At 39.9% G+C, this 26,373-nt stretch overlaps 1 protein-coding gene across 3 annotated transcripts in view; it reads left to right on the top strand.

Moving 5' to 3' along the window:
• The window catches only part of COL19A1 (collagen type XIX alpha 1 chain), a 358,807-nt gene that overhangs the window by 272,164 nt on the left and 60,270 nt on the right, over window positions 1-26,373 (top strand). For all 3 annotated transcript variants that reach the window (XR_008382367.1, XM_053601516.1, XM_053601514.1), the window contains 13 exons: window positions 9,932-9,994; window positions 14,806-14,841; window positions 15,930-15,965; window positions 16,053-16,106; window positions 16,771-16,824; window positions 18,447-18,500; window positions 19,187-19,276; window positions 20,017-20,061; window positions 20,175-20,252; window positions 23,439-23,474; window positions 23,565-23,618; window positions 23,705-23,758; window positions 25,542-25,583. Coding sequence is in view for 2 of the 3 variants with exons in the window: in XM_053601516.1 (XP_053457491.1) it covers window positions 9,932-9,994; window positions 14,806-14,841; window positions 15,930-15,965; window positions 16,053-16,106; window positions 16,771-16,824; window positions 18,447-18,500; window positions 19,187-19,276; window positions 20,017-20,061; window positions 20,175-20,252; window positions 23,439-23,474; window positions 23,565-23,618; window positions 23,705-23,758; window positions 25,542-25,583 (696 nt within the window). In the remaining variant the exon portion in view is untranslated. The remainder of the gene's footprint in view (window positions 1-9,931; window positions 9,995-14,805; window positions 14,842-15,929; window positions 15,966-16,052; window positions 16,107-16,770; window positions 16,825-18,446; window positions 18,501-19,186; window positions 19,277-20,016; window positions 20,062-20,174; window positions 20,253-23,438; window positions 23,475-23,564; window positions 23,619-23,704; window positions 23,759-25,541; window positions 25,584-26,373) is intronic.

Below are 26,373 nucleotides of genomic sequence, written 5' to 3'. Positions count from 1 at the left end.
CCCTGGGTGCACGGTGGTAGGAGGTTTGATTTTTCTTTTCCAATTGTTTGCCAGTGGGGGGTGGAGTGACATAATTGCTGATATTTATCCACAGCTGAGACTTCAATCCAGAGTAACTGTTTCACTAGGGTGGAACAGAAACCAGCTGAAAATAAGACAGAACCACTTAGCCCCGCCACACCAGACAGGGCCCCAGTTTCTCAGGCCACAACACTGTACAGGCCCTTGACAAAGCCCCAGGGGAAAAAATCAGAGGGAATAAAACAACCATGGGGTGGAATCAGTGGAAAAACTCTGGTAACATGAAAAACCAGAATAGATCAACCCCCACAAAGAAACATATGGCAGATGCAATTAAAGATCCCATTCATAAACAACTGGCTGAGATGTCAGAAATCAAATTCAGAATTTGGATTGCAGACAAGATTAACAAAGTGGAATTAGGAATTCAAGGAGAAATTCAAAAGTTGTCTCAAGCATTTAACGACTTTAAAGACAAACCACCAAAAACTTAGACACACTGAAGCAAGAATTTGCAGCCCTCAAAGATATGAAAAATACAGAAGAATCCCTCAGCAACAGAATAGAGCAAGCAGAAGAAAGGATTTCTGACATCGAAGATAAAGCCTTTGAATGCTCCCAAACTCTCAAGAGGAAGAGAAATAGAGAGCAAAAACAGATCATTCTCTCAGAGAGCTCTGGGATAATTCAAACAAGGCGAATATCCAAATCATAGGACTTCCAGAAACAGATGAAGTGGCCTCGCTGGGCACAGAGGCCCTTCTGCATGAAATTATGAAAGAGAATTTTCCAGACATGCCTAGAGATTCTGAAATTCAGATAGCGGACAGCTTCAGAACCCCAGCACGACTGAACCCCAATAAGACATCCCCCAGGCATATCATAATTAACTTCACTAAAGTTAATATGAAGGAGAAAATCCTCAAAGCTTCCAGGAGAAAGAAAACCATTACCTTCAAAGAATATTAGAATGACTGCAGATCTCTCTGCTGAAACTTTCCAAGCCAGAAGAGGGTGGTCACCGACGTTTAATCTCCTAAAGCAAAATAACTTTCAACCCCGATCTTGTATCCAGCTAAACTGAGTTTCCTTTATGATGGAGAAATTAAATAACTTTAATGACATTCATATGTTGAATAAATTTGCCATAACCAAACCAGCTCTTCAGGATATTCCCAGACCTATCCTTCATAATGACCAACCCAATCCTATACCACAAAAGTAAACTCACTCAGAAACTTCGGATCAAACTCCAATTTCCACACTGGCAAAAGGATTAAAAATGGCCACTGGACTTTTGAAAAACTCGATACCCAAAACTTCACCAGACTTACCAATATTCTCCATTAATGTGAACGGCTTAAACTGTCCTCTAAAGAGACATAGGTTAGCTGACTGGATACAAAAACTCAGGCCAGATATCTGTTGCATACAAGAGTCACATCTTAAAAGACAAATACAGACTCAGGGTGAAAGGATGGTCATCCATATTTCAGGCAAACGGTAATCAGAAAAAAGCAGGTGTTGCAATTTTATTTGCAGATACAATAGGCTTTAAACCAACAAAAGTAAGAAAGGACAAGAGTGGTCACTTCATATTTGTTAAGGGTAATACTCACTATGATGAGATCTCAATTATTAATATCTATGCACCTAACCAGAATGCACCTCAATTTATAAGAGAAACTCTAACAGACATGAGCAACTTGATTTCCTCCAGCTCCATAATAGTTGGAGATTTCAACACTCCTTTGGCAGTGTTGGATCGATCTTCCAAAAAGAAGCTGAGCAAAGAAATCTTAGATTTAAACTTAACCATCCAACATTTGGATTTAGCAGACATCTACAGAACATTTCATCCCAACAAAACTGAATACACATACTTCTCATCAGCCCATGGAACTTACTCCAAAATCGATCACATCTTAGGTCACAAGTCTAACCTCAGTAACTTTAAAGGAATAGAAATTATTCCATGCATCTTCTTGGACCACCATGGAATAAAACTTGAGCTGAGTAACAACAGGAATCTGCATACTCATACAAAAACATGGAAGTTAAAGAACCTTATGCTGAATGATAGCTGGGTCAGAGATGAGATTAAGAAAGAAATCGCCAACTTTTTGGAACAAAACCAAAATGAAGACACGAACTATTAGAACCTCTGAGACACCGCAAAGGCAGTTCTGAGAGGGAAATTTATAGCACTGCAAGCCTTCCTCAGGAGAATGGAAAGAGAGGAAGTTAACAACTTAATGGGACATCTCAAGCATCTGGAAAAGGAATAACATCCAACCCCAAACCCAGTAGAAGAAAATAAATAACCAAAATTAGAGCAGAATTAAATGAAATTGAAAACAAAAGAATAATACAACAGATCAATAAATCAAAAAGCTGGTTTTTCGAAAAGGTCAATAAAATAGATAAACCTTTGGCCAACCTAATCAGGAAAAAAAGATTAAAATCTCTAATCTCATCAATCAGAAACAACAAAGATGAAATAACAACAGACTCCTCAGAAATCCAAAAAATCCTTAATGAATATTACAAGAAACTGTATTCTCAGAAATATGAAAATCTGAAGGAAAATCTGAAGGACCGATACTTGGAAGCACGTCACCTTCCAAGACTTAGCCAGAATCAAGTGGAAATGTTGAACAGGCCCATATCAAGTTTGGAAATAGCATCAACCATACAAAACCTCCCTAAAAAGAAAACCCCGGGACCAGATGGTTTCACGTCAGAATTCTACCAAACTTTTAAAGAGGAATTAGTACCTATATTACTCAACCTGTTCCAAAATGTACAAAAAGAAGGAAGACTACCTAACACGTTCTATGAAGCAAACATCACCCTGATCCCCAAACCAGGGAAAGACCCAACAAGAAAAGAAAATTATAGACCGATATCACTAAAGAATATAGATGCAAAAATATTCAACAAGATCCTAACAAACAGAATCCAGCAACACATCAAACAAATTATACATCACGACCAAGTCGGTTTTATCCCAGGGTCTCAAGGCTGGTTCAATATACGTAAATTGATAAGTATAATCCAGCACATAAACAAATTAAAAAACAAAGAGCATATGATTCTCTCAATCGATGCAGAAAAAGCTTTTGATAATATCCAGCATACCTTCATGATCAGAACACTTAAGAAAATCGGTATAGAAGGGACATTTCTTAAACTGATAGAGGCCATCTACAGCAAACCCACAGCCAATATCATATTGAATGGAGTTAAATTGGAATCATTTCCACTCAGATCAGGAACCAGACAAGGCTGCCCATTGTCTCCATTGCTTTTTAACATTGTAATGGAAGTTTTAGCCACCGCAATTAGGGAAGAAAAGGCGATCAAGGGTATCTGTATAGGGTCAGAAGAGATCATATTTATGCTCTTCACAGATGATACGATTGTATATCTGGAAAACACTAGGGACTCTACTACAAAACTCTTAGAAGTGATCAAGGAATACAGCAGTGTCTCAGGTTACAAAATCAACATTCATAAATCAGTAGCCTTTATATATACCAACAATAGTCAAGTTGAAAAAACAGTTAAGGACTCTATCCCATTCACAGTAGTGCCAAAGAAGATGAAATATTTGGGAATTTATTTAACAAAGCACGTGAAAGATCTCTATAAAGAGAACTATGAAACTCTAAGAAAAGAAATAGCTGAAAATATTAACAAATGGAAAAACATACCATGCTCATGGCTGGGAAGAATCAACATTGTTAAAATGTCCATACTGGGTGGCACCTGTGGCTCAAGGAGTAGGGCGCCGGTTCCATATGCCGGAGGTGGTGGGTTCTAAACCTAGCCCCAGCCAAAAATAAAAATAAAAAATAAAAATAAAATAAAATGTTCATACTACCCAAAGCAATTTATAATTTCAATGCAATCCCTATTAAAGCCCCACTGTCATACTTTAAAGATCTTGAAAAAAACAATACTTCGTTTTATATGGAATCAGAAAAAAACTCAAATAGCCAAGACATTACTCAGAAATAAAAACAAAGCAGGAGGAATTACGCTACCAGACCTCAGACTATACTACAAATCAATAGTGATCAAAACAGCATGGTATTTGCACAAAATCAGAGAAGTAGATGTCTGGAACAGAATAGAGAACCAAGAGATGAACCCAGCTACTTACGGTTATTTAATCTTTGACAAGCCAATTAAAAACATTCAGTGGGAAAAAGATTCCCTATTTAACAAATGGTGCTGGGTAAACTGGCTGGCAACCTGCAGAAGACTGAAACTGGACCCACACCTTTCACCATTAACTAAGATAGACTCTCACTGGATCAAAGATTTAAACTTAAGACATGAAACTATAAAGATACTAGAGGAGAGTGTGGGGAAAACCCTTGAAGAAATCGGTTTGGGCGAATATTTTATGAGGAGGACCCCCTGGGGAATTGAAGCAGCTTCAAAAATACACTACTGGGACTTGATCAAACTTAAAAGAACACAGTAAGTAAAGCAAGCAAACAGCCCTCAGAATGGGAGAAGATATTTTCAGGTTATGTCTCCGACAAAGGTTTAATAACCAGAATCCACAGAGAACTCAAATGCATTAGCAAGAATAGAACAAGGGATCCCATCGCAGGCTGGGCAAGGGATTTGAAGAGAAACTTCTCTGAAGAAGACAGGTGCGCGGCCTTCAGACATATGGAAAAATGCTCATCATCTTTAATTATCAGAGAAATGCAAATCAAAACTACTTTGAGATACCATCTAACTCCAGTGAGACTAGCCTATATCACAAAATCCCAATACCAGAGATGTCGGCATCATCTTTAATCATCAGAGAAGTGCAAATCAAAACTACTTTGAGATATCATCTAACTCCAGTGAGACTAGCCTATATCACAAAATCCCAAGACCAGAGATGTTGGATGTGGAGAAAAGGGAACACTTTTGCACTGCTGGTGGGAATGCAAATTAATACATTCCTTTTGGAAAGAGATATGGAGAACACTTAGAGATCTAAAAATAGATCTGCCATTCAATCCTATAATTCCTCTACTGGGCATATACCCAGAAGACCAAAAATCACATCATAACAAAGATATTTGTACCAGAATGTTTATTGCAGCCCAATTCATAATTGCTAAGTCATGGAAGAAGCCCAAGTGCCCATTGATCCACAAATGGATTAATAAATAGTGGTATATGTACACCATGGAATATTATGCAGCCTTAAAGAAAGATGGAGACTTTACCTCTTTCATGTTTACATGGATGGAGCTGGAACATATTCTTCTTAGTAAAGTATCTCAAGAATGGAAGAAAAAGTACCCAATGTACTCAGCCCTACTATGAAACTAATGTAGGGTTTTCACATGAAAGCTATAACCCAGTTATAACCTAAGAATGGAGGAAGGGGGAAAGGGAGGGGATGGAGGAGGGAGGTGGGTAGAGGGAAGGGGATTGGTGGGATTACACCAGCGGTGAATCTTACAAGGGTATATGTGAAACTTGGTAAACGGTCTGTGAAGCTAGTGAATGATGCCCCATGAATATATCAATGTACACAACTATGATTTAATAAAAAAATATTAAAATTTTAAAAATAGAAAAAAGCTCATAAAAAAACAAAAGTATAATTAAACACATAAATGATTAGTAATTGCTGTATAATCCGCTACTTGTCAATGCACTGAGTGGCAACATGGGATTACAGAATCAGCCTGCCATTTGGAACCCAACATCACGATGACGCTCTAGGACGAGTGCGGACAGCACTGGAACATGCGTGCAAATCACTCCTGGTTCCCCAGCTTCGTCCTGTGTCGGGAGCACTGAGGCGCAGGGGCCACGACCGAGGAACATGACTTGCTGTACACAGTCTATAGCAATGGAGCCACCCACTGTCCAGTCTACCGATATTGAAATGGGGATGATCCCTTCTCTGTAGCTTGCCTGGGACCAAGGTGGTGTGGTAAAGGGATAATGTATTTTCAAGTTGCTTGAGAAGATGTGTTGGTTCATTTAGACAGCAGAATACCTAAGGACTTTTGAGAAAATAGCAGATGTTTTCTAGGGCAGACCTTCAGGGGAAAAGATGGAATCACAATACACCAGGCCTTTCAAATAGCACTGAAAGTGTCAAACGTAAGGACAGTTTTCCTGATGCTCAGTAAATTAATCACTTGTCTTTCAACTCATATCCACAGTAATAATCACTGAACATCCATTTTAAATATTAAAAAACCAACACCGTACGTGTCCAAGAATCAGGTATAAAATGCTTTTGTTTGCAGCATTTTATATGAAGGAAGAGGTCCCTAAGATTTCCTCCCAGCTCAGTGTCACCCAAGACCACACCGAGAGATGACTACAGCCTTCCTGGGTCCCCCTTCTATGTTGTAATGGAGACCTGTTTACAAATAAGTCTATATTCAAATATGTAGCAGCTATGAATATAATTAGTTTTTTTTCCTCTGTGTACATTCTCCTTCTCTCTGCTCCTGATATTAGAAAGATTTTTATAAGCCATTCCTAGATCCCTTCCCTGCATTCTATTTTTAATTTCTTAGCTGTGTCTAACTGCCAGGAGTATTTTTCCTTAACATTTATGCAGTGCGGACTTTAGCACCCACTGGATGGGTAACAGTAAGGTCACTCTGTCTACCCTAGTGCTTATTCGGGCCAATTTGATTATTTCCTCTGCCAAACTAACAAAAATTGGACCTTAAAATGTATTCACCAACTTTTCCCTCTCCTTACTTTGAATATAATTTACTCTCTGTAGGGGGAAAATGGCTTCTACAGGACGGCAAGTGGAAGACTGATGATATCCAAGATGTTTAGACGCTAGAGGAGAAAAAACAGTGTTTATGTATTTTACTCTGTATTAGGGGGGAAAACCCAAATATTCCACACACTAAATTTTAAATTTCATGGATATATTTCAAATATTATATTAAATATTTAACTTTCTTGTGTGGGGAGGTCTCTCTGTGCTGCCCAGGCTGGTCTCAAATTCCTGGGCTCAAGTAATCCTCTTGTTTCAGTCTACTAAGTAGCTGGGATTACAGGTGCCTGTCACTGTGCCTGGCTAAATGTTTAAACTTAGAATGTGGGGCGGCGCCTATGGCTCAGTGAGTAGGACACCGGCCCCATATGCCAACGGTGGCGGGTTTGAACCCAGCCCCAGCCAAACTGCAACAACATATAGCCGGGCATTGTGGTCAAAGCCTGTAGTCCTAGCTACTCGGGAGGCTGAGACAAAAGAATCGCCTAAGCCCAAGAGCTGGAGGTTGCTGTGAGCTGTGACGCCACAGCACTCTACCAAAAATGACAAAATGAAACTTTGTTTCTAAAAAAATATAAATAAAATTAGAATGTGACTAAGGTTAGAGAAAGAAAAATTTTTGTGTTATGTGGACATAACAAAAATTATGCAATTAGCATACAGATGACTGAACGTTGTGAAACCCCGCTCTAGAATATGCATACAAACAAGTCTGCAAGTGGGCCTCTTACCCATTTGGTTCCCTGGCTCTCCCATAGTGCCCTAATTGTACTGGCTGAAAGCCTGATCCTATACAAAGTTAGCACTGAGGTGAGCAGGGAACAGTTTTCCTGCTATCTACCCTCACAGCACACAATACCTCTGTGACCAAATGCATGGGAATTCTCACACACTGGGCAATCAACTCAGCAGCAGACACCCGCTAGGCGTCCTCTCTATCTACCTGGAGGTAGCATCAAGTCCCATGGGTTGATGGCTCAGGCCCACGTGCCTGCCCTGCACTTCAAATGCCTAGCACAAGCTTCAAGTTGTTTTATTTGTACTTCCACACACCCTCCACCCCTCGACTTTGACTAATTTGTTACAGCAGCTCACAGAACTCAGGGAAACAGACATACCAGTTTATTACAGTGGATATTACAAAACATACAAATGAAAACACGCACAGGGCAAGGTGCAGAGGAAGGAGGGTGGAGCTTCCATTCCCTCTCTGGGTGGACCACCCTCCTGGAACCTCCGTGTGCTCGACTGTCTGGGACCTTTCCAAAACCCAGTCCTTTTGGGGTTTTACGGAAGCTTTGTCATGCAAGCATGATTGATAAATCGTTTGTCATTGGTGACCAACTTACCCTCCCACCCTTCTCTCCTCTCTTGAGGTCAGGGGCTGGGGCTGAAAAGTCTAATCCAGCCTGGGTCTTCTCTTTTGACCAACCCATCCTGAAGCCATTGGAGGGCTCACAGCCCCAATAAACCCATTAGCATACAGAAGGACACATCACTTCGGAGACTCCACGGATTTTAGAAATTGTGTACCAGGAAACTGGGATGAAGACCACATATATATTCTATGATAGTTCATGAAATGTTAAAATTTTAATAAGATCAAGACTTAATTTTACCAAACCTATTCCACAAATCTAGAAGACCGAACAATAAAAACCTGATCTTGTCTATCCATTATACAAAATCTCTAGATTGGGATTAGTATAGAAATGTAGAAATAAGCCAAAGATTTGAGGACTGTAGTAAGTTTGTACTTGAAGCACTTGCGGGTAGACTGCTATTTGAGGCTTCAAAATAAATAATAGGCACATCTACACAAGAAGACAGGGTTAGAGATGTTCATTGCAGCCCCATTTATAATGGAGAAAAGCCAGATGCAACCCAAGTGCCCATCTGTGGGACTGGGATGGACCCTGGCACAGCAGCACCTTAAAATGTTACCCAGCAGTTATAACGAATGAACTACATCTCACACAGCCCTAAGGATGGATATTCAAAATAAAACTCTTTATAGAATAAGCGTTAAAATTTTCAAAATAATACCTTGTTTATGATTCCACATATGCAGTAAAAGTACAAAAATAAGGACTGAAAAGATAAAAACTAAATTCATGAAAATGGCTTCCGCTGGGATGGGAATCCAGGACCGTAGAGGGGATTTCTTCTTTGACTGTAAATATTTTTATTTCTTTCATTTTGGGTGCCTGGTACATGAAGATTTATGTTTTATGTTATTTATGTAGTCTATGTTTTCTACATTTATTTTCTCAAAGTTAAAAAAATTGACAGATGGGCAAGAAAAGATTTATGTCCAGAAATATAATGGCAAACATTTTGAAAAAATACTCTTGAGGTTGGAGAAAAAACTCCACATTGTATATCTTTGGGGGGCTACTTTTAGTTTAAGAATCATGTGGTTATTCAAGAATCTTGGTAAACACTAAAAGAAAGCTTGATGCTGGGCCTCCTCTGAAGTCTGATTAGTGATCTGAGTCCTTTCCACAAGTATTATCTCTCAAACAGTATTTTCTGAAAATATACTCTTTATATGTCACATACAAATCCCTCTTCAAGACTTTTGACGAGAACATCTTAGATATTTCTAAGCTGCTGCTGTCACCACATCTACAAGAATGATTTCTTTGTCTACAGCCAAACATCTGAGCAGCAATTTAAGTGCTGGAAGTCACTGGCAGACTTGTTCTTCCTCCGATGACTACTGACTCTCCCCACCCCCAGAAGCAAAGACATGTCTGAAATGAAATAGATTATTGTGTCAGTTAAATAATCTGCTGTCTTTGGGATCCCCTCCCCAAATTTATATGTTTAGGGATACCAGAACAAAATTATAATCTTTTTTTTCTCTCAATGTTCTTTCCTTGACAAATAATTCACTGTTTCACATGAATTTTAAACATCACAATGACATATTGGATTTCTCAAAGACATAAAAGTATTGTGAAGTGTTGAAAAACGTGATTATGTATAAAGCCTAACTAGATTCAGAACTCAGAGGTGTGTCTCGATGCTAATCCATAAATCCCACGTGCAGGAGGAGAGCAGAGCAAGAGCTCAGTGGGCAGTCACAGCGGGACCCCTCTAACTTCCTCTCCTGCTTTTCCTTGAAAGGGTGAAACTGGACTCCCAGGATTTCCAGGGTCTGTTGGTCCTAAAGGACAAAAAGGAGAACCCGTAAGTATTTTAGCTCCATGGAGTAGAGGAAGACTATCCAAAGAATTGGATTAAAATATTTTTTTAAGTCCACCCAAATCCATGTACTTTGGTTGACCGTGTCATGACGGAAAAACTATAAATCCAATCTTCAAGCAAGTATAAGCTGTACCAGGCACTAAGTTCTTTATTATTCATTTAATCCACAAAAAATTCCCAGGATGTAGGCTATTATCACCCCTATTTTTCATATGAGGAAAGTGAGACATATGTGGGATAAGTAACTGGTCCAAGGTCACACAGCTAATAAATGCTGGAGCCGTGAATTACACGGAAGAATGGGCTGATTCTAGAACGCAAGGTTTAAAATCACTGTGCTGCTCTGTTATAACTTAATCCTATAAATGAATAGTAAAATCAACATATCAAAAGACCAATACTAATTTATCCAAAATATTGGAAACATTTATCTATCTGCCCAGACAATTGCTCTCAGTATACTCTCTGGAATTACTTTTCTTTCTTGGTTTTTGAAATATCAAACTGTCTTCTCAAACCACCATTCAATATTTCTGTGGCCATTTCTTTTGAAACTTAGTTCTGTTGGTAGGGAAAAAATCTTGTAGTATCACTTATATTCCACAGGACTACCTAAAAAGATTACAGAAATCCTAGATGCAAAAAAAAAAAAAAAAAACTTTTTTACTACTGTTAGTGAAATCAAAATCAGCAGCCTTCAAGAATCAGGCTTAACGAATATTTTATCTTTATTTAAAAAAATAAATCTTGGCTCGGCACAGTGGTGGCGGCGCCAGCCACAACCAAAGTTGGGGGGTTCAAACCCTGCCCAAGCCTGCTAAACAACGATGACAACTGCAACAAAAAATAGCTGCGCATTGTGGTGGGCGCCTGTAGTCCCAGCTACTTGGGAGGCTGAGGCAAGAGAATCACTTAAGCCCAAAAGTTGGAGGTTGCTGTGAGCTTTGACGCGACAGCACTCTACCAAGGGCAACATAGTGAGGCTCTGTCTCAAATAAATAAATAAATCTTTTAAAATCACGTTTCCCCCTTCCCTGACAGAAAGAATAAGGGGTATTTGTTTACTAGGGATGAAGGATGAGGAGGTCCTTAACATGCCTTCAAAACAAACAGGAACGATATTAAAAGTCATGTCACAAAGCCCGGCTTTCCCTGTGCTTTAGCTTTACAAATTAGGCCACTTGAGCAACGGCAGTTATTCAGGCAGCTTTAGAATCAGTGCTGCACCCCTGTATTCCTTTCTTGGGGAATCATTCTTGCTCTTGATAGGCAATCCAACCCTCCCTACGCAACTGTAGGAGTTAACAGTCTTTAATGTGGTTCCCAGCTGATTTCCAGTCTGGGAAATTCCACATGACTCCCAAATACAGCCTGATGGATTCCGCCCCTTCCACCTACCAACTCACTCCTGGTGCTGCCACCTCAAGGTTCCTCTGACCAACTCTAAACTGGTTCTCCACGTCCGAGAATCTCCAGGTCTGAGACTGAACACTGACACATCTTCTCTTCATTTCCATGCACTGGGACCTGCTGATTCTAACTCAGTGGCTTTGGGATGGGGCCTAAGAGTCTGCATTTCTCCCAGGCGCCCACGTGCTGCTGCTGCTGTTGGTTCATGGCCCACACTTTAAGTGTCGAGGGTAGTTCCTGGGGTGATAGACCTTGCTCCCTAGGAGATTCCCTCTGGCTTCCTCTCACCAGCATTGAGAGGCAGCCCCTCTACCCCATGGGGTTTGCCTATAACCTGGTCTTTGGATTCTGGAAGAAACAAGCTTCTTTTTCTCCTCTTTCCTTGCCAGCTTCCTTTAATCCCTCCATTATCCCACCTTCTCTGCACATCTTTACCTGTCTGCCTTCTCCATCCCCACGTTTTGAAGACACGTACATTATTATGCAGAGCAGATCGGCTCTTTGTGTTCTCAACTTTTCTATTCCAGACCAGGATCTGGACTTGACTTCACATTATAACCAGAAGGCCCAAAGAGAGGAGTAGCCTTCATCCCAAGCTGAATTCTGAGCCACCAGTCCTGAATGATAACTTTACATGGCAATGTGTCCCTCACTTTTGGACATTTAGAATATGACTAGATATAAACATATTGGAGCTAAGATATCGTTAATAGATCATCAAAGTAAACTCTGTCATCTTATAGAAATCTGACTTGATGCAAATAGCACCCACTGGAGTTGGGGCTCACTATCAAGTCCCTAGAAACTGACTCCTGGTTGGTTTTATTTGGTTTGGTTTGGTTTGGTTTTTTTATAACCAGTTACTTTAGTCTGTGTGGCTTTCAAGCTTTGCAGTGGCTCTGGATTAGCAGTGACATGAGCATTGAGACATAAACAGAAAGGCACGGAGATATAAGCAATGTGGCTGGTTGCTCCTGTCCAGCGAGCATCATCTTTATCTGAAGAGATAGACTTTTTTTTAAGAACTAAGACTGAAAAGCAAAAATATAAATAAAGTCCTGATCTAATGTACAGAAATTTAACCAACAGTAGAGGGTTGGGTCATGTTGCATACCCATGGGGTATACAATCGTCCTTCCATATTCATGGGGAATTGGTTCCAGGACCCTTACAGATAATAAAACTCACAGATGCTCAAGTCCCTTATATAAAATGGTATAATATTTGCATATAATCTACACATAACCTTCTGTGCACTTTAAATCCTCTCTAGATTACTTATAATACCCATTACAAGGCGCAGGACCCTATCAAGGGTAACAACTATGTAAATAGTTGATATACCGTTATTTTGTTTAATTTGTATTTTTTTAATCATTGAATTGTCACTTTTTGTCATACATTTTTGATCCTGGGTAGGTTGAACCTGCAGGTTCAACCTCCTGAAATTTCTGTAAAGGTTCTCTCATGCTGGTGCCACATGCCTTGGGAGGTCCACCCTCACCCCCTGAGGGTGGGTGTTCTTCTCCACACTGTCCTAGTGGCCAGGCTGATTGCCATCATATAGCTATGCCCTCTGGTATGCACCATCGAGTCGGTCACCACTGCAGAGGAAGTGGGACTGCAGATCTATTCAGGGGCTTTCCGCAGTCTCAGCCTGTAAGCCCGGCTTGGCACTTGTGTTCACATTTCCATTCTAGCTGTGCACAGAATTGCAGTGCAGCTGAGAAACACAGACATGAGGGGAACAGCCCAGGCTCTTGCACTTATTTATCTCTCTCCTGAGTGATTTATTCAAGAGAATAGTGGTCCCTCAGAGGACTTGTAAGAGTGGCAGTATCGATCATAATTGTTCCCACACCTTCTCAAGACTTACATATACAAAAGAAAAAAAATTAATGTATGGTTTCCATCTTATTTGCAATCCACTCAGTTCAAATAATAAATAAATCAAAGTGTAAGTCAAATCAGACCAACTAAGCAAACCCTGGAACTGGGGTCAGGCTAAACCTTAAGGAAACTTCTCTGTGCTTCAGTCTCCTCATCTGGGAGTGAGTTTACTCACAACACATGAGGCTCAGCCACATCCATGTATCTCTGTAAAGTGATCAGAACCACACTGATACATTGTGAGAATTCAGTGTTAGCTATTGTTACTGTCTACCTGATTTTAAATTCTCTAATAAACATCGATGAGGTACCAGCAATGAGAAGGTCCATGTGAGACACCAGAGATGCTATTATAGTCGAGATGAATTATACCCCCACACTCAAGAGTTGAGATAGCCACGATACACCAGGAAACAGACTGGGATGAATGCTACCTTAGGAAAAAGAAAGGGGCTATGACTACTCAAGAGTTACTGAGCCTTCTTGAGTTATTTTCCTCGTCCTTAAAATGGAACAATAATAGCTTCCGCAGTGTTGAAATGAGCTCATGTGTATGTGACGTCAAGATCAGAAGCTTGTACGATGAGGTCTGTGTGTGCATGTAGGCGGGCATGTCTGTCTGTCTCTGTCTGTCTGTCTGTAGTGAGCCTGGCTTATGGTAATAGTAACACAGTGACAATTACGAAAGTGTTGGTTCATAAGAGGTAGCTGCTCAAAGCTCTCATCTCCCCCAGGATCTTCCTACCTAACCCAACAGAACCTCTGTCAATTCCACACACTTGTACAGTACAAGTACCCACCTAGTCATTAACTCCTTCAGATCATTCTCATTACAATTTAAAAAGTATCTCAAAAATAATGATTTTCTACATTTGAGCATACAGATAACCAACTGGAAGAATCCAAATAATTGTTTTTCCATTTAACACCTGTTGCCGTCACACCCAGTCTGACTCCCATCACAGCTGTGTTTGACCATCTTCCATTTGGCGGTTCTCAACCTGTGGGTCGCAACCCCTTTATAACCATGAAAATACATCCTGCATATCAGATATTTACATTACGATTCATAACAGTAGCAAAATTATGGTTATGAAGTAGCAACAAAAATAATGTTATGGTTGGGGGTCACCACAACATGAGGAACTGTATTAAAGGGTCGTGGCATTAGGAGGCATTAGGAGGGTTGAGAACCCCTGTGTGAAAGAGGCAAGAGAAAGCTTTGGACTTGGGAAGGATTCCAAAGGGATTCTCTAAATAGTATTAGAATGATTAACTCACTGTTCATTTGGGAATATAAAGGAGATTTAAAAATAATTGTCATATGCCTCCGTTAAGTAGCCGAGGCAGACTGCGTGATATTCTGGATCATGGTAGAGGCCTGTTTGCTATGGAGCTCTGAGTTTGGCCTGTAGGATTTATCCACACCCAGATTTGGAGAGCTTACTTCTAAAAGTGTTTATGATTGATTTTGTTTTCTACCCATTTTCCAGGGGGAACCTTTTACAAAAGGTGAAAAGGGGGACAAAGTAAGTAGATATTCCATCAGTATCTTGGGTTTTCTGCTTCATTGATTCCTTCTTGCTCAATTCTGATATGTTTACTTTGGTGTCTGATGCATTTGATTTAATAAGCTCTGTGGGCATTTTAATTTTTCCTCTGTGATCTTTTATTCTTTTATTTTGATAAATGAGAAATTTTAAACCTTGTGAAGTGTTACCAGGAGAGGCTACTTTAACATGTGGTTCAGATCTTATGTATTTTCTGTAACCAATTACTAGTAGGGTTCAATATACATGTTAGAAAGGACATCCACTTAGGATATCTAAAATACAAAATTAAAATAGAAGGTATACTTTTTACCCCAAAATTCTGTTAATGACACAAATTGGAATTATCAGATTAATAAATCATAGAAAAGAAAGCATATTTATTATAGCCAACATTGTCCCATATTGTATAACCCTATGTTTTCTGAGGTTTTTTTCATTAAGTACATGTACCTGATAACAGAATTACCAATGTATATTACTTTAAATTCTTTATTGTTTTTTTTTTTTTTTTTGAGATGGGTCTCACTTTGTCACCCAGGCTAGAGAACAGTGTCATTATCACAGCTCACTGCAGCCTCCAACTTCTAGCTTAGACAATTCTCCTGCCTCAGCCTCCCAAGTAGCTGGGCCTGCGGGCATGCACCACCACACCTGGCTAATTTTTCTATTTTTTGTAAAGACAGGGTCTTGCTCTTGCCTAGTTAGCATATTACCTTAAATTCTACTCTCCCCTATTTCTCCTCTAAAATTTTAATTCTCTAGGACATGTAATAGTGGCAAATTATGATGTCAGCTATAGAGAATGCAGTGATGGATACTATCACAATGTCAAAAATGACATTGAGAGGGAAAAGCTATTACAAAGAAGAAAGAATAAATTATTATTTATGTATTGGCAATACACATTTTGTTATGTTTTAGAATATTCTCCTTGATTTCATTACCTCTTCCATAATTTTCCCCTCTATTCTACATTAATTTACATAAGTTCAGTTAAAGTATCAGAGATTTCCATCTCTATCTGAATTTACGTATTACCCACATAGCAATTCTTTTATTTACAGGGAGAACCTGGAATGATAGGATCTCAAGGAATAAAGGTAATCTGGCAGTCTTCAATTGCATCTCTAACCTTACTATAATTATGAAAATTAAAGTAACATTTAATTTTTCATCCATATATTTAGGGTGAACCTGGAGATCCTGGTCCCCCTGGCTTTACAGGAAGCCCAGGACTAAAGGTATATAAGAAAAAACTAAGATCAATTAGGAAATAATTTGGGAATTATTGTCATTCTGTGCAAAACAAGCCACTTTCTTCACAAACATTCTCAAGGACTTTATCCTGTTTCCATGGTGATTTCCCCCATTGGCCATATTTATTACACACACAGTAACTGGGCCTTTTGGTTCACAAGAGATTTTTAAATTCTTTTTCAGAGTATAGTCACAATAGCATTCCTAAAAGCTTTAAGAGTGAACAGTGTGAGCTAAATTTATGATCCTGAGCTATATCCTTAAAAGGAACAGGATTCAAAATTCAGTTTCTAACCCCAATTATTCAACCCTGAGATGTTTGAGTTTCCCACGTGGGATTCTACAGGAGTACACTGAGAAAGAGTAGCTCTGGCGAAGTGCAGGAGAGATTAATGTGATGTGCTGCTGGCCGTGGGTAAGGCAAGGCATCCAGTTATCACCTGCTGTGGAGAACAGAGCCGTTAAATAAAAACATCTGGGAACAATCTTGATAAGCCCAAAGCACATTCAAGTGTCATACAGAGCAATATGGATGGTGGAAAGTTCATCTTTCTAAAGATAAAGGTCACACCATATTTTATAAATATTCAGGTATAATTTATTTCTTTATCAAAGGTTTTTAAAAGTGCATTTCACCTTTTATTTTAGGGTCAGCAAGGACCCACAGGCGCCATGGGCCCCAGAGGACTACCAGGAGATGTTGTATGTATAATATCTTTTTTTTTTTTTTTTGAGGCAGAGTCTCACTATGTCACATGTCACTTGCTGTAGAGTACTGTGGTGTCACATCTCACAGCAACCTCCAATTCTTGGACTTAAGTGATTCTCTTGTGTCAGCCTCCCAAATAGCTGGGACTACAGGCACCTGCCACAATGCCCAGCTATTTTTCTGTTGCAGTTGTCATTGTTGTTTAGCTGGCCCAGGCTGGGTTCAAACCTACCAGCCTCGGTGTATGCGGCTGGCGTCATAACCACTGTGCTATGGGCCCCGAGCCTGTATAATACCTTTGATATTTTTAAATGAAATTAAAACCAAGACATGTTTTAAAGAATGTCAACAACTATCAAGACTGAGTTATGCCACATAAAGACACGGGTCATGTCTAACACTAAAGCCAGTCACACCACAGGTGGGGGGTGGGGGGTAGACTGTTCCCTTCATAAATTCATGTACGGTCCTTTTAAGTGTCATGAGCCTAACTTGTCTTTGGAACTGTAGTTAACTAAATTATCACTTTGAGTGATAATTATGTCACTTAGTTATTGCTTGTCAGGGGTGTACTAGCAAGTGGAGGGGGCTGGAGACGTCCAGCAAGGAAAACCAAGAGAGAAAGCAGGCAGTTCCTGGATGCGTGGCTTTTGGTTCCAATATCCATCTCAGGGAGACACCTCCAAAGCTTCTGTTGTTTTCTAGCAACAGTCCTCCAAAAACAACCCAGAGTCTGCATTATACCCTTATTATTAGTGGGCTCACAATACATTCTCTTTCTGTCCCTAACCCTCTCATGCCCTTTAAATGTTCTTTTCTATTCATTATCCAAGTCAGCTTTCTGTCCTCTGGACAACCTCCCTAGACAACTTGGGAGGTGAGAGGTCTCCGTAAGTTCACACTTGAGCAAAGGGAGAGAAATCTTTGGCCATAACGTCTTAGAGAAGGCAGCTTCAGGCAGCTTTTAGAACAGTGGTTCTCAACCCTCCTACTGCCGCGACCCTTTAATACAGTTCCTGTGGGTCGCTGTTCTAGAATCTGTCCTAGGAGCAGCCCCTGGCCTCTTGCTTTATTCTCCACGTTCATGGTCTGAATCTCCAGGCTCCACGGTCAGCATGCAGGTTCTGTTTGGTGCTTTGAACATCCAGTTTATAGAGCAAAACTTTTCAACACTCCCCTAAGTCAATTCCTGGACCATTAGAGGAAAGCCTCATGTAGAGGCCTTATGAAAAGGGGGAAAAATCCTGGTGGCACAGTGGAGCCACAAGAAGCTCAAACACTGAGAAAAAATAACAAAATAAAAAAGGAAAGAGCTACTGTTTTCAAAACATATGTAGTCAAAACATATTTTCTTAGTTATCCTATTCCTTAGTTACACTAAATCATGATCTGATGCTACCAGCCACCGTCCTTTCTCAATGATGTGTGGGAGACATTTAGTGTGATTCGCCCTTAGTTTCTTTCCCATTTTTTCGCTGTCTCAAAGGCCAAAATCAATCGTCCTCTGGTAGGTTATATGTTAAAATTCTGTTCTTTTGACCAAGATATGGATAGAAACATTATCGTAATAAGAGATGTTATAATTGTTCTTTCCCATTCATTCTCAATTTTCTAGGGATTGCCAGGAGAACATGGTATCCCAGGAAAAGAAGGCGTTAAAGGAGAAAAGGTACAGTTACACCGCTTTCACTTTGTATATTAAGTAGGTTGGAGGAAGAGACCCAGGATGATAACAGCCCGAGAAGAGTGAAGGGCTTCGAGGTGGTGTGTGGATCTGAGATGTTCACACACGCCTCAGTGTGGATGGCACCCCCTGGAGTGGGGCGTTGCAGCAGCCCTGGCTTTGGATACAGAAATGCCTTGTGACAAAATGAACCGAGTCAGAGATGAAGATAGTCATGTCAGGACTCAGAAAGTCTGTTTCAAGCTCAGCGACCAACTCTAGCACAGATCTCAGAAGTCTTGTAATAGTTCAGAGTTGCTTCCTGGTGTCTACGTAGAAATAGCATATTAACATTAAACCATTATTGAGGAAGGACTTAAGGAAAATATAAAGATTATCTAGAGATCGTTATGAATAGATATGCCCTTTTGTGCATACATTTATACACAGGCATGTATTTCATGATATCGCTAAACTTATTGTAACATAACTTACTACAAAATCAAACTGCATTTTAGATAACCAGAACAGAGCCTGGCATGAATAAAGCACTCAGTAAATATTGGTGAGTGAATGAGGGAGCCAATGAAATTGACTGGCTATAGTAACAACTAGAACAATGGAAACTGCTCCCTCCCCACTTCCCACAGGAACCTGAAAACAAAATAAGAATCTCACCTTGTTTTCCACAGGGAGATCCAGGTGGGATCGTAGGCCCTCCTGGGCTTCCAGGTCCAAAAGGTGAGGCTGGTCCTCCAGGGAAGAGCCTGCCAGGGGAACCAGTAAGTACCAGCCCTTTCACTAATGTATTTTTTAAGTTAATTATTCACTACCTCTGGCTTCCCAGTTTCAGATCATTAAGTGTAAGATTAAGTTTAGGTCTATAAAAAAAAAGAAATATTCATCATATTCTTTAGATTCTTTGTGATTTTCTTGCAACCAATGGACTTTCTTCTAAACAAAAATTCACATACACACAACATTTTGTCTGTGACATTAGGAGAGACATAGGGTGGATTTTTTAGGGATCTAGAGACTCCAATGAGGTATACTACTTTTAAACCATAAACCTTCCTAGGATACCATCTTAAACAGAAAAACTGCATAAAATTTCCCTTCCACGGACTCTGCAGCTATCACCGTAGGCTGTCATTTACAGAAAATGTCCTTGAGACTGTTTCCAGAACATAGAAAACTGCATCACTGGACAATCTAAATTGCAACTGTGTCTGGTTCCATATGCCTTCTGCCTCATCCCCTTTGAAATGTCTGTGTTAGTCAATAATAGCTCTTAATATCAAATGCCTCGTTTTTAGATTAAAACATGTATTTTAAAGTAACTATGCACAATCTCTAACACACTGATATTTATATTCCCCATTGCTTATTCTTCTACAGAAAAAGGTTTATTCACGTATTCAGTGAAGAGCAAGGAAACATATTTTTGAGCTATGACTTCTAAGATGTTTTTAAGCCCTCTACAAAAAGAGCTGTACTGACCTCTTTGTTTTCTGTCCTTTAGGGACTAGATGGAAATCCTGGAACAGCTGGTCCACGTGGGCCAAAGGTACGAACATACTATAGCTAATTTTTAAAGAATTAATAATTAACAGAACATATCAGGGGAAAAAACTCCATGTGTCTTAAGCCTTGCACTAACAGAAGCATTTCATTTCGCAGGGAGAAAGAGGTCTGCCAGGTGTTCATGGCTCCCCAGGTGACACAGGCCCGCCGGGGATAGGTATTCCTGGCCGAACAGTAAGTGACATTCAGTGGAGTGCTTGAAACCTTGTTGACTCCAATATTGTGAAACAAATTCCAGTGAGGAATTTTAACAAGGAGGATAAGCTAGATAGCTCAGAGGAGGAACTGCAAAGAAATACTACCCAGAAAGGATTAATGGGCGTTGAAATTGTACCGCTAACCACGGACGGAGCACTCACTCTCAGACGCTGCTCTCACACACTGAGCATGGATGAGAAGCCGCCATTTCATCCTGTATACCTCTATTCTATATATGAAAAGCACAAATGCATGTTTGTAAGATCAGATAACCTAATATTAGAATTTTAAATTACTATTTGTTTTTAATTGAAGTAAAACAAGAAGTTGCTATTCAAAGTGTGTCGGGTACATATAAGGGAGATGATACCAAAAAGCTATAAGTAGTATCTTAAAGAATAGGGAAGAAAAATAAAAGGAAATAGTGACTAATGCTCACACAAATTGGATTTAATTTTGACCAAAGCACATTACTTAAACATTAGTTTTTAATTCAACTTGTTAACATGTTGTTTAGGATATTGCATCCTCATTCATAAGTGAAATATGTTGGTAATTTCCCCTTTATAATAATATATTTTTTCCTATTTTAATATCAAGTGTATCCAGATGAAGTAGAATGATTTTGAAGTATTTCTTCTTTTTCTATTGTCTATAAGATTTGGAATGATCTGTTTTTTGAAATTGTCTTTTATTTTTATTTATAAATATTAGATGTCTATTTTTGAGACTTTGGAAAAAAAATAAGAAGAAATTAACTGATGACTCCATACTGAACCTCAGAGTCAAAGCATTCTATGATAGACAGACTCTTACTTGACAATGTGAATGTTACTTTCTTTGCATTATTATTATTATTGCTCAATAAAAAATAAAGAAAGAAGATTTCTAACAGCAAAAAAAAAAAAAAAATAGGGAAGGTATTTTTAATGGTGAAAACAAGTAGGTTTTTTTAATGAATTTTAACTATAGGACAGAGCCTAGAATTGTGCCTGATAATAGTGACCATGATATACATACTTGCTGACCAAATAATAATAAAAGATGAAACTTTTTATTTATTATGAAAATAACATAAAAACCTTTGGAACAAGAGAGCTGGAAATAAATGGTCATTCTAATGACACAAATTTAGGAAATTGGCCTGTGGATTAACAGAAAATCTGTTTTTCCCTACTACGCTCTTAACACCCAACTGATCCCAGGGGAGTGAGGCTTTTTCCCCACACATCATCAATTCTCTGGGCAACACCAATTGGACGTTCTATAATTCAGTTCAATTCTGATGTATCTACCTGGAGTTAGAGTCAGATCCCGCTGGTGAAGGGCTCAGTCCCATGAGACTGAACCCTGCTTCAGACACCAATTGCACATCGGGGCCTCCAAGGACTTCTGATTGACCTATGAATTTGGGGTTTCCGTGAGCCCTTCCTCAGGTTCTATTAATTTGGTAGAGTAGTTCAGAAAACTCATGTAAATGTTTTCTTACACTTACAGGTGTATTTTATCAATAAAGGACATGACAAAGACGCAGTTAAACAGTCAGAAGAGGGATACAAGTGCGAGGTCAGGAAGGGTCCCTGGAGTTAGGGTATATCCCCAACACATAGATGTGTTCACCAAACCAGAAGCACTCTGAACCCCATACTTTGGAGATCTCTATAGAGCAGTGGTTCTCGACCTTCCCAATGCCACACTCCTTTAATACAGATCCTGTGGGTCGTGAACAGGTTGAGAACTGTTGCTACAGAGGCTCATCACCTCAGCAAGATGAGTAATTAACCTCATTGCTAGCCTCTCTCCCCTCTTTAGAGAATGCAGAGTGGGGCTGAAAGTTCCAGTCTTCGAATCATGGCTTGGTCTTTCTAGGGAAAAGTCTCTATACAGGAGCCCACCAATAGTCACCTCATTAGAACAAAATACTTTCCTATTTCCCAGGAATTTCCAAGGGGTTAGGAGCCCCATGTCTGAAGCCCAGCTCAAAAAAACAAATATTAGAACAAAAAGTTTCTCCTAGAAACCTATTGTTGAGGAAATTGCAAGGGTTTGGGGGAGCTCTATGTCAAGAACTGGGGCAAATACATATTTTCTATTACAATATGATAACCTTGTATTAAAGTAATCCTGAAAGGTAAAAGAAGGCATTAATTAATGGATGGATAATTAATTAGTGGATTAGTGGATGGATAATTAATTAATGGATATGTTATGTGTCACTGCTGTCTGATTTTGCAGGGCAAGAATATAAAAGACTATGGGAGATGAAACTTAAACAAAGCTCAAAAATTATATCAGGGCAAGGCACAGTGGCCCAAGTCTGTAATCCTAGCACTTAGGGAGGCTGAGGTGGGAGGATCACTTACTTCAGCCCAGGAGTTTGAGGTTGCTGTAAAGCTATGATGATGCCCCTGCACTCTAGGCCTGGGTGACAGAGTAAGACCCTGTCTCAAAAAAAATTATATCAGAAAATTATTAGGGAAGTAACAGAAGTGAAGGGAGAAAAAAAATCACTTTGGGACAGAGTGTAAATAGAAAGGGGGCAAAAAGTAGCTTTGATAATAATAGCAATATGGATATTTATCTTAGAAACATAAGAAAAGTCAGTGTTACTGCAGTCGACATCAGCTTTTTATTTACTTATGCTGTGTATTCCTCCGTCAGTGGTCCCTAGTTATGTAATAGGGAGTCAACCAGTAGTCTACCAGCCTTATTTTAGTTACCTCCAATGCCAATTTTCTAAAAACAGAAAAGAATAACTGATTGATGTTTGACTTGCTAATCTTGTCACTGAACACCAGTGCTGGCAACTTCACGCTTAGAAATGACTCCAAGTAGACAGCATTAAGTTAAAGGAGTCCCAAGCCCCTGGCCCCTGCAGGCAGGTTCTAAACCAGTAGAGTTTGGGTGCCATTGTTCATCCCCTCATGAATCTGTGGTGACAGATGATGGTAATGAGATGGTTGTTTTCTATATCTGAGCAAAATTATGTTGATGTTTCTAGCAACAGGTATCTAGCTCTGGAAAGTCTTGGCTGACTTGGCAGAGAGTTTTCAGAGGGTGTACGGTGGCAGACTCTCTTGGGCCACTGAGTAAATGATCTCACTGGGATAATTTGTGAACATTCCTGATGGAATACTGATAACTGAATCTTATTTTACACAGGGTTCTCAAGGACCAGCTGGTGAGCCAGGAATTCAGGTAAACGACGTGAGCCAGCTTGCCTCCGCAGGGAAAATGACTGAAGGATTGTTTTCATAAGTAACTATTTTATTTCCTGTCCTTCTCCAGGGTCCTCGAGGTCTCCCTGGGTTGCCAGGAGCTCCAGGGACCCCAGGGAATGATGTAAGGACCTTCTTTATCTGCCTCCTCCATTTTAATCTGTACATGTGTCAAAGCACAAAGATTTGAACACGACACCTCTGTTTCAGGGAGCTCCAGGGAGGGATGGAAAGCCCGGCCTGCCAGGCCCCCCAGGTGACCCGGTATGTAGGTAGACTTTGCCTGATTTATGTCTTTAATGTACTCAGAAGCCAAGCAGCCTACCAAGCAAGTTTTGCTGTCCGAACTAATTAGAATGCTCAGTGACTGCCTGGTGATTTTGTTTATCCCCATTATTTCATAGAGGGGAAAAAAATTCAAGCTGCATCAGCATTTTTTGTTTGTATGAAGAATACTTACCTCCTAAGGGAATTATTCAACAGTATATTTTTGCCCCAGGCTGAGCCTTCACATATAATGTCTCAATCCCATGGAAAACTGAGATAAAATATGTAACCACAATTTCTATTCTTTTTAATGCTAGTGACTAAGGACTTTCATTTTTCTAAATGAAATTTTACAGGGAGGTTAGCTACAGTATGGTAGATGTCTACTGATTCCGTGGCTTTAAAATGCTGAGATGATTAAAATATGAAACTGGCTTGAGTAGGCTCTTTAAAAATGGGTTGAGGCACTAAAGCATGTTTCCAAGTTTCATTTGGAATTGAACCCTGCTTTGAGTGAGAGTGAAATCCTTTTAAATAGCCTCAGACGTGGCAGTTATAATTTGAGAGGCCATATGGTACATGACATTGTCTTAAGGATCTTGTATAATAAAATCCAAATCTGGCCTCTCAGTTTTAAGCATCACAAATCCTTTCTACCTCCCACACTGTTTGGGCCTTATGAGCCTTTCTAAGCTACGTGTGGAGGCATCTTTTGGCATTACTTTAACCACATCACTGAGTCAACCACGTGTGTGTTACAAAGAGTTACTTGGATTTACAGACCGTCTCTCTGAAAGGACATTTTTCATGCATGTAGCCAAAGTGTGACCCAGCTTCCCTCAGTACCTGTCTTATGTATCACAAAGTCAACTGTAGGCATTTTTGAACTTTCATGAGAAATAACGAAGGCAAACTCGTCCTGTACTTTTAATATTTTTCACCAGCCTGATAATGTTCTTGCCAGAGGAGTCATTTCCTTTTAATAAATCATTTACCTTATGCATCATTTGACATCAATAATACACACACGCGGGCGGCGCCTGGGGCTCAGTCGGTAAGGTGCAGGCCCCATATACTGAGGGTGGTGGGTTCAAACCCAGCCCCGGCCAAACTGCAAGTAGACAACATTAAGTTAAAGGAGTCCCAAGCCCCTGGCCCCTGCAGTCAGGTTCTAAACCAGTAGAGTTTGGGTGCCATTGTTCATCCCCTCATGAATCTGTGGTGACAGATGATGGTAATGAGATGGTTGTTTTCTATATCTGAGCAAAATTATGTTGATGTTTAATAGCCGGGCGTTGTGGCAGGCGCCTGTAGTCCCAGCTACTCGGGAGGCTGAGGCAGGAGAATCGCTTAAGCCCAGGAGTTGGAGGTTGCTGTGAGCTGTGTGAGGCCATGGCACTCTACCGAGGGCCATAAAGTGAGACTCTGTCTCTACAAAAAAAAAAAAGAATAATACACACATGCACACACACTAGGGATGGCCAGTAGAGGTTGCCATGTCACGAAAATATAGAGAAGCAGAATCAAAATTATGATACATGTGTTTGCATGTTCGTGGTAGAGGAAGAGTGAGTATTTCTCAAAAATTGTTCTGAATTCTCTCAGTGCCTGTGCCAATTTCTTGATTTGGAACATAATGTGAAGCCCATGACCCTAACAGTGGGACTCAAGAAATCCTGTGTTCCGAAAGAGTGCCTACATTGTATGGTATGTTTGTATTGCATTGTGTTCGTCAATGTTTATAAATACACATGTTTGTTTTCTTTCTCCCTAACTGCAGATTGCACTTCCTCTCTTGGGAGACATCGGTGCCTTGCTCAAGGTACTCTGCTGTTATGTAGAAAATTCTGTGTTCATTTCCAGGAAAAATCAAAAAGGAAATCATTTAACAGAAATTGAGTTAATTGCTTAACCTGAACTGAAGTTTAGTTTATAAATGGCAGGACGTCTTTAAGGTAGGAAAAAGAGCAACTTGTATCATTACATGTCTTGGGTCACGTATCTTGGCCTCTCCACTCTTTCCTTCTCTACAACCTCACATTTTGAGGGAAGGGGAGGAGGGTAATTCTGGGATAAGCTGCAGGGAAGGAATCGTGTCATTAACACCATGTAGTAGATGTTCTCCCCTTTGGAGGAACATCTTTCTCTTTACGTGACCCTGCCACCCTGGCATGCTACAGTGACACCTAATCCTCTGTGTATATGGCCCAGTAAGTCTCAAGACGAGAACTTGCACTGCTCTATAAACAGCCAGCTTGCAAGGCTGAGTTTTGATGTCATAATATTTAACAAAATTACAAAGCAACAATCTCCCTAACACCTGTTATTCTGTTAAATAGAAATTATCTCTACCGATTATATACCTCATAGAGAATTAATCTTGCTACTTTTTCCTCTGTAAAGCTCCCCTGTATTTTAGCTATAAAACAGATTGAGGAGGGGCTGATAATGAGGCATATGTAAGGCTATTTATCTGCATGTTCCTGCCCACTATCAGTGCTGAGATTACGTGAACCCACATGTAAATCTGGCTCTTTCTACTCAGACATCATGTGTCTCATCAGCCCAGGTCTGAATGGACGGTGTATGTGCACACACACACACTTAGGTGA

Source organism: Nycticebus coucang, chromosome 9 (genome assembly GCF_027406575.1).
Source record: "Nycticebus coucang isolate mNycCou1 chromosome 9, mNycCou1.pri, whole genome shotgun sequence".
Classification (NCBI taxonomy): domain Eukaryota; kingdom Metazoa; phylum Chordata; class Mammalia; order Primates; family Lorisidae; genus Nycticebus; species Nycticebus coucang.
The sequence above is the reverse complement of the archived record's forward strand: the minus strand, read 5'-3'. Positions and strand labels throughout refer to the sequence as shown.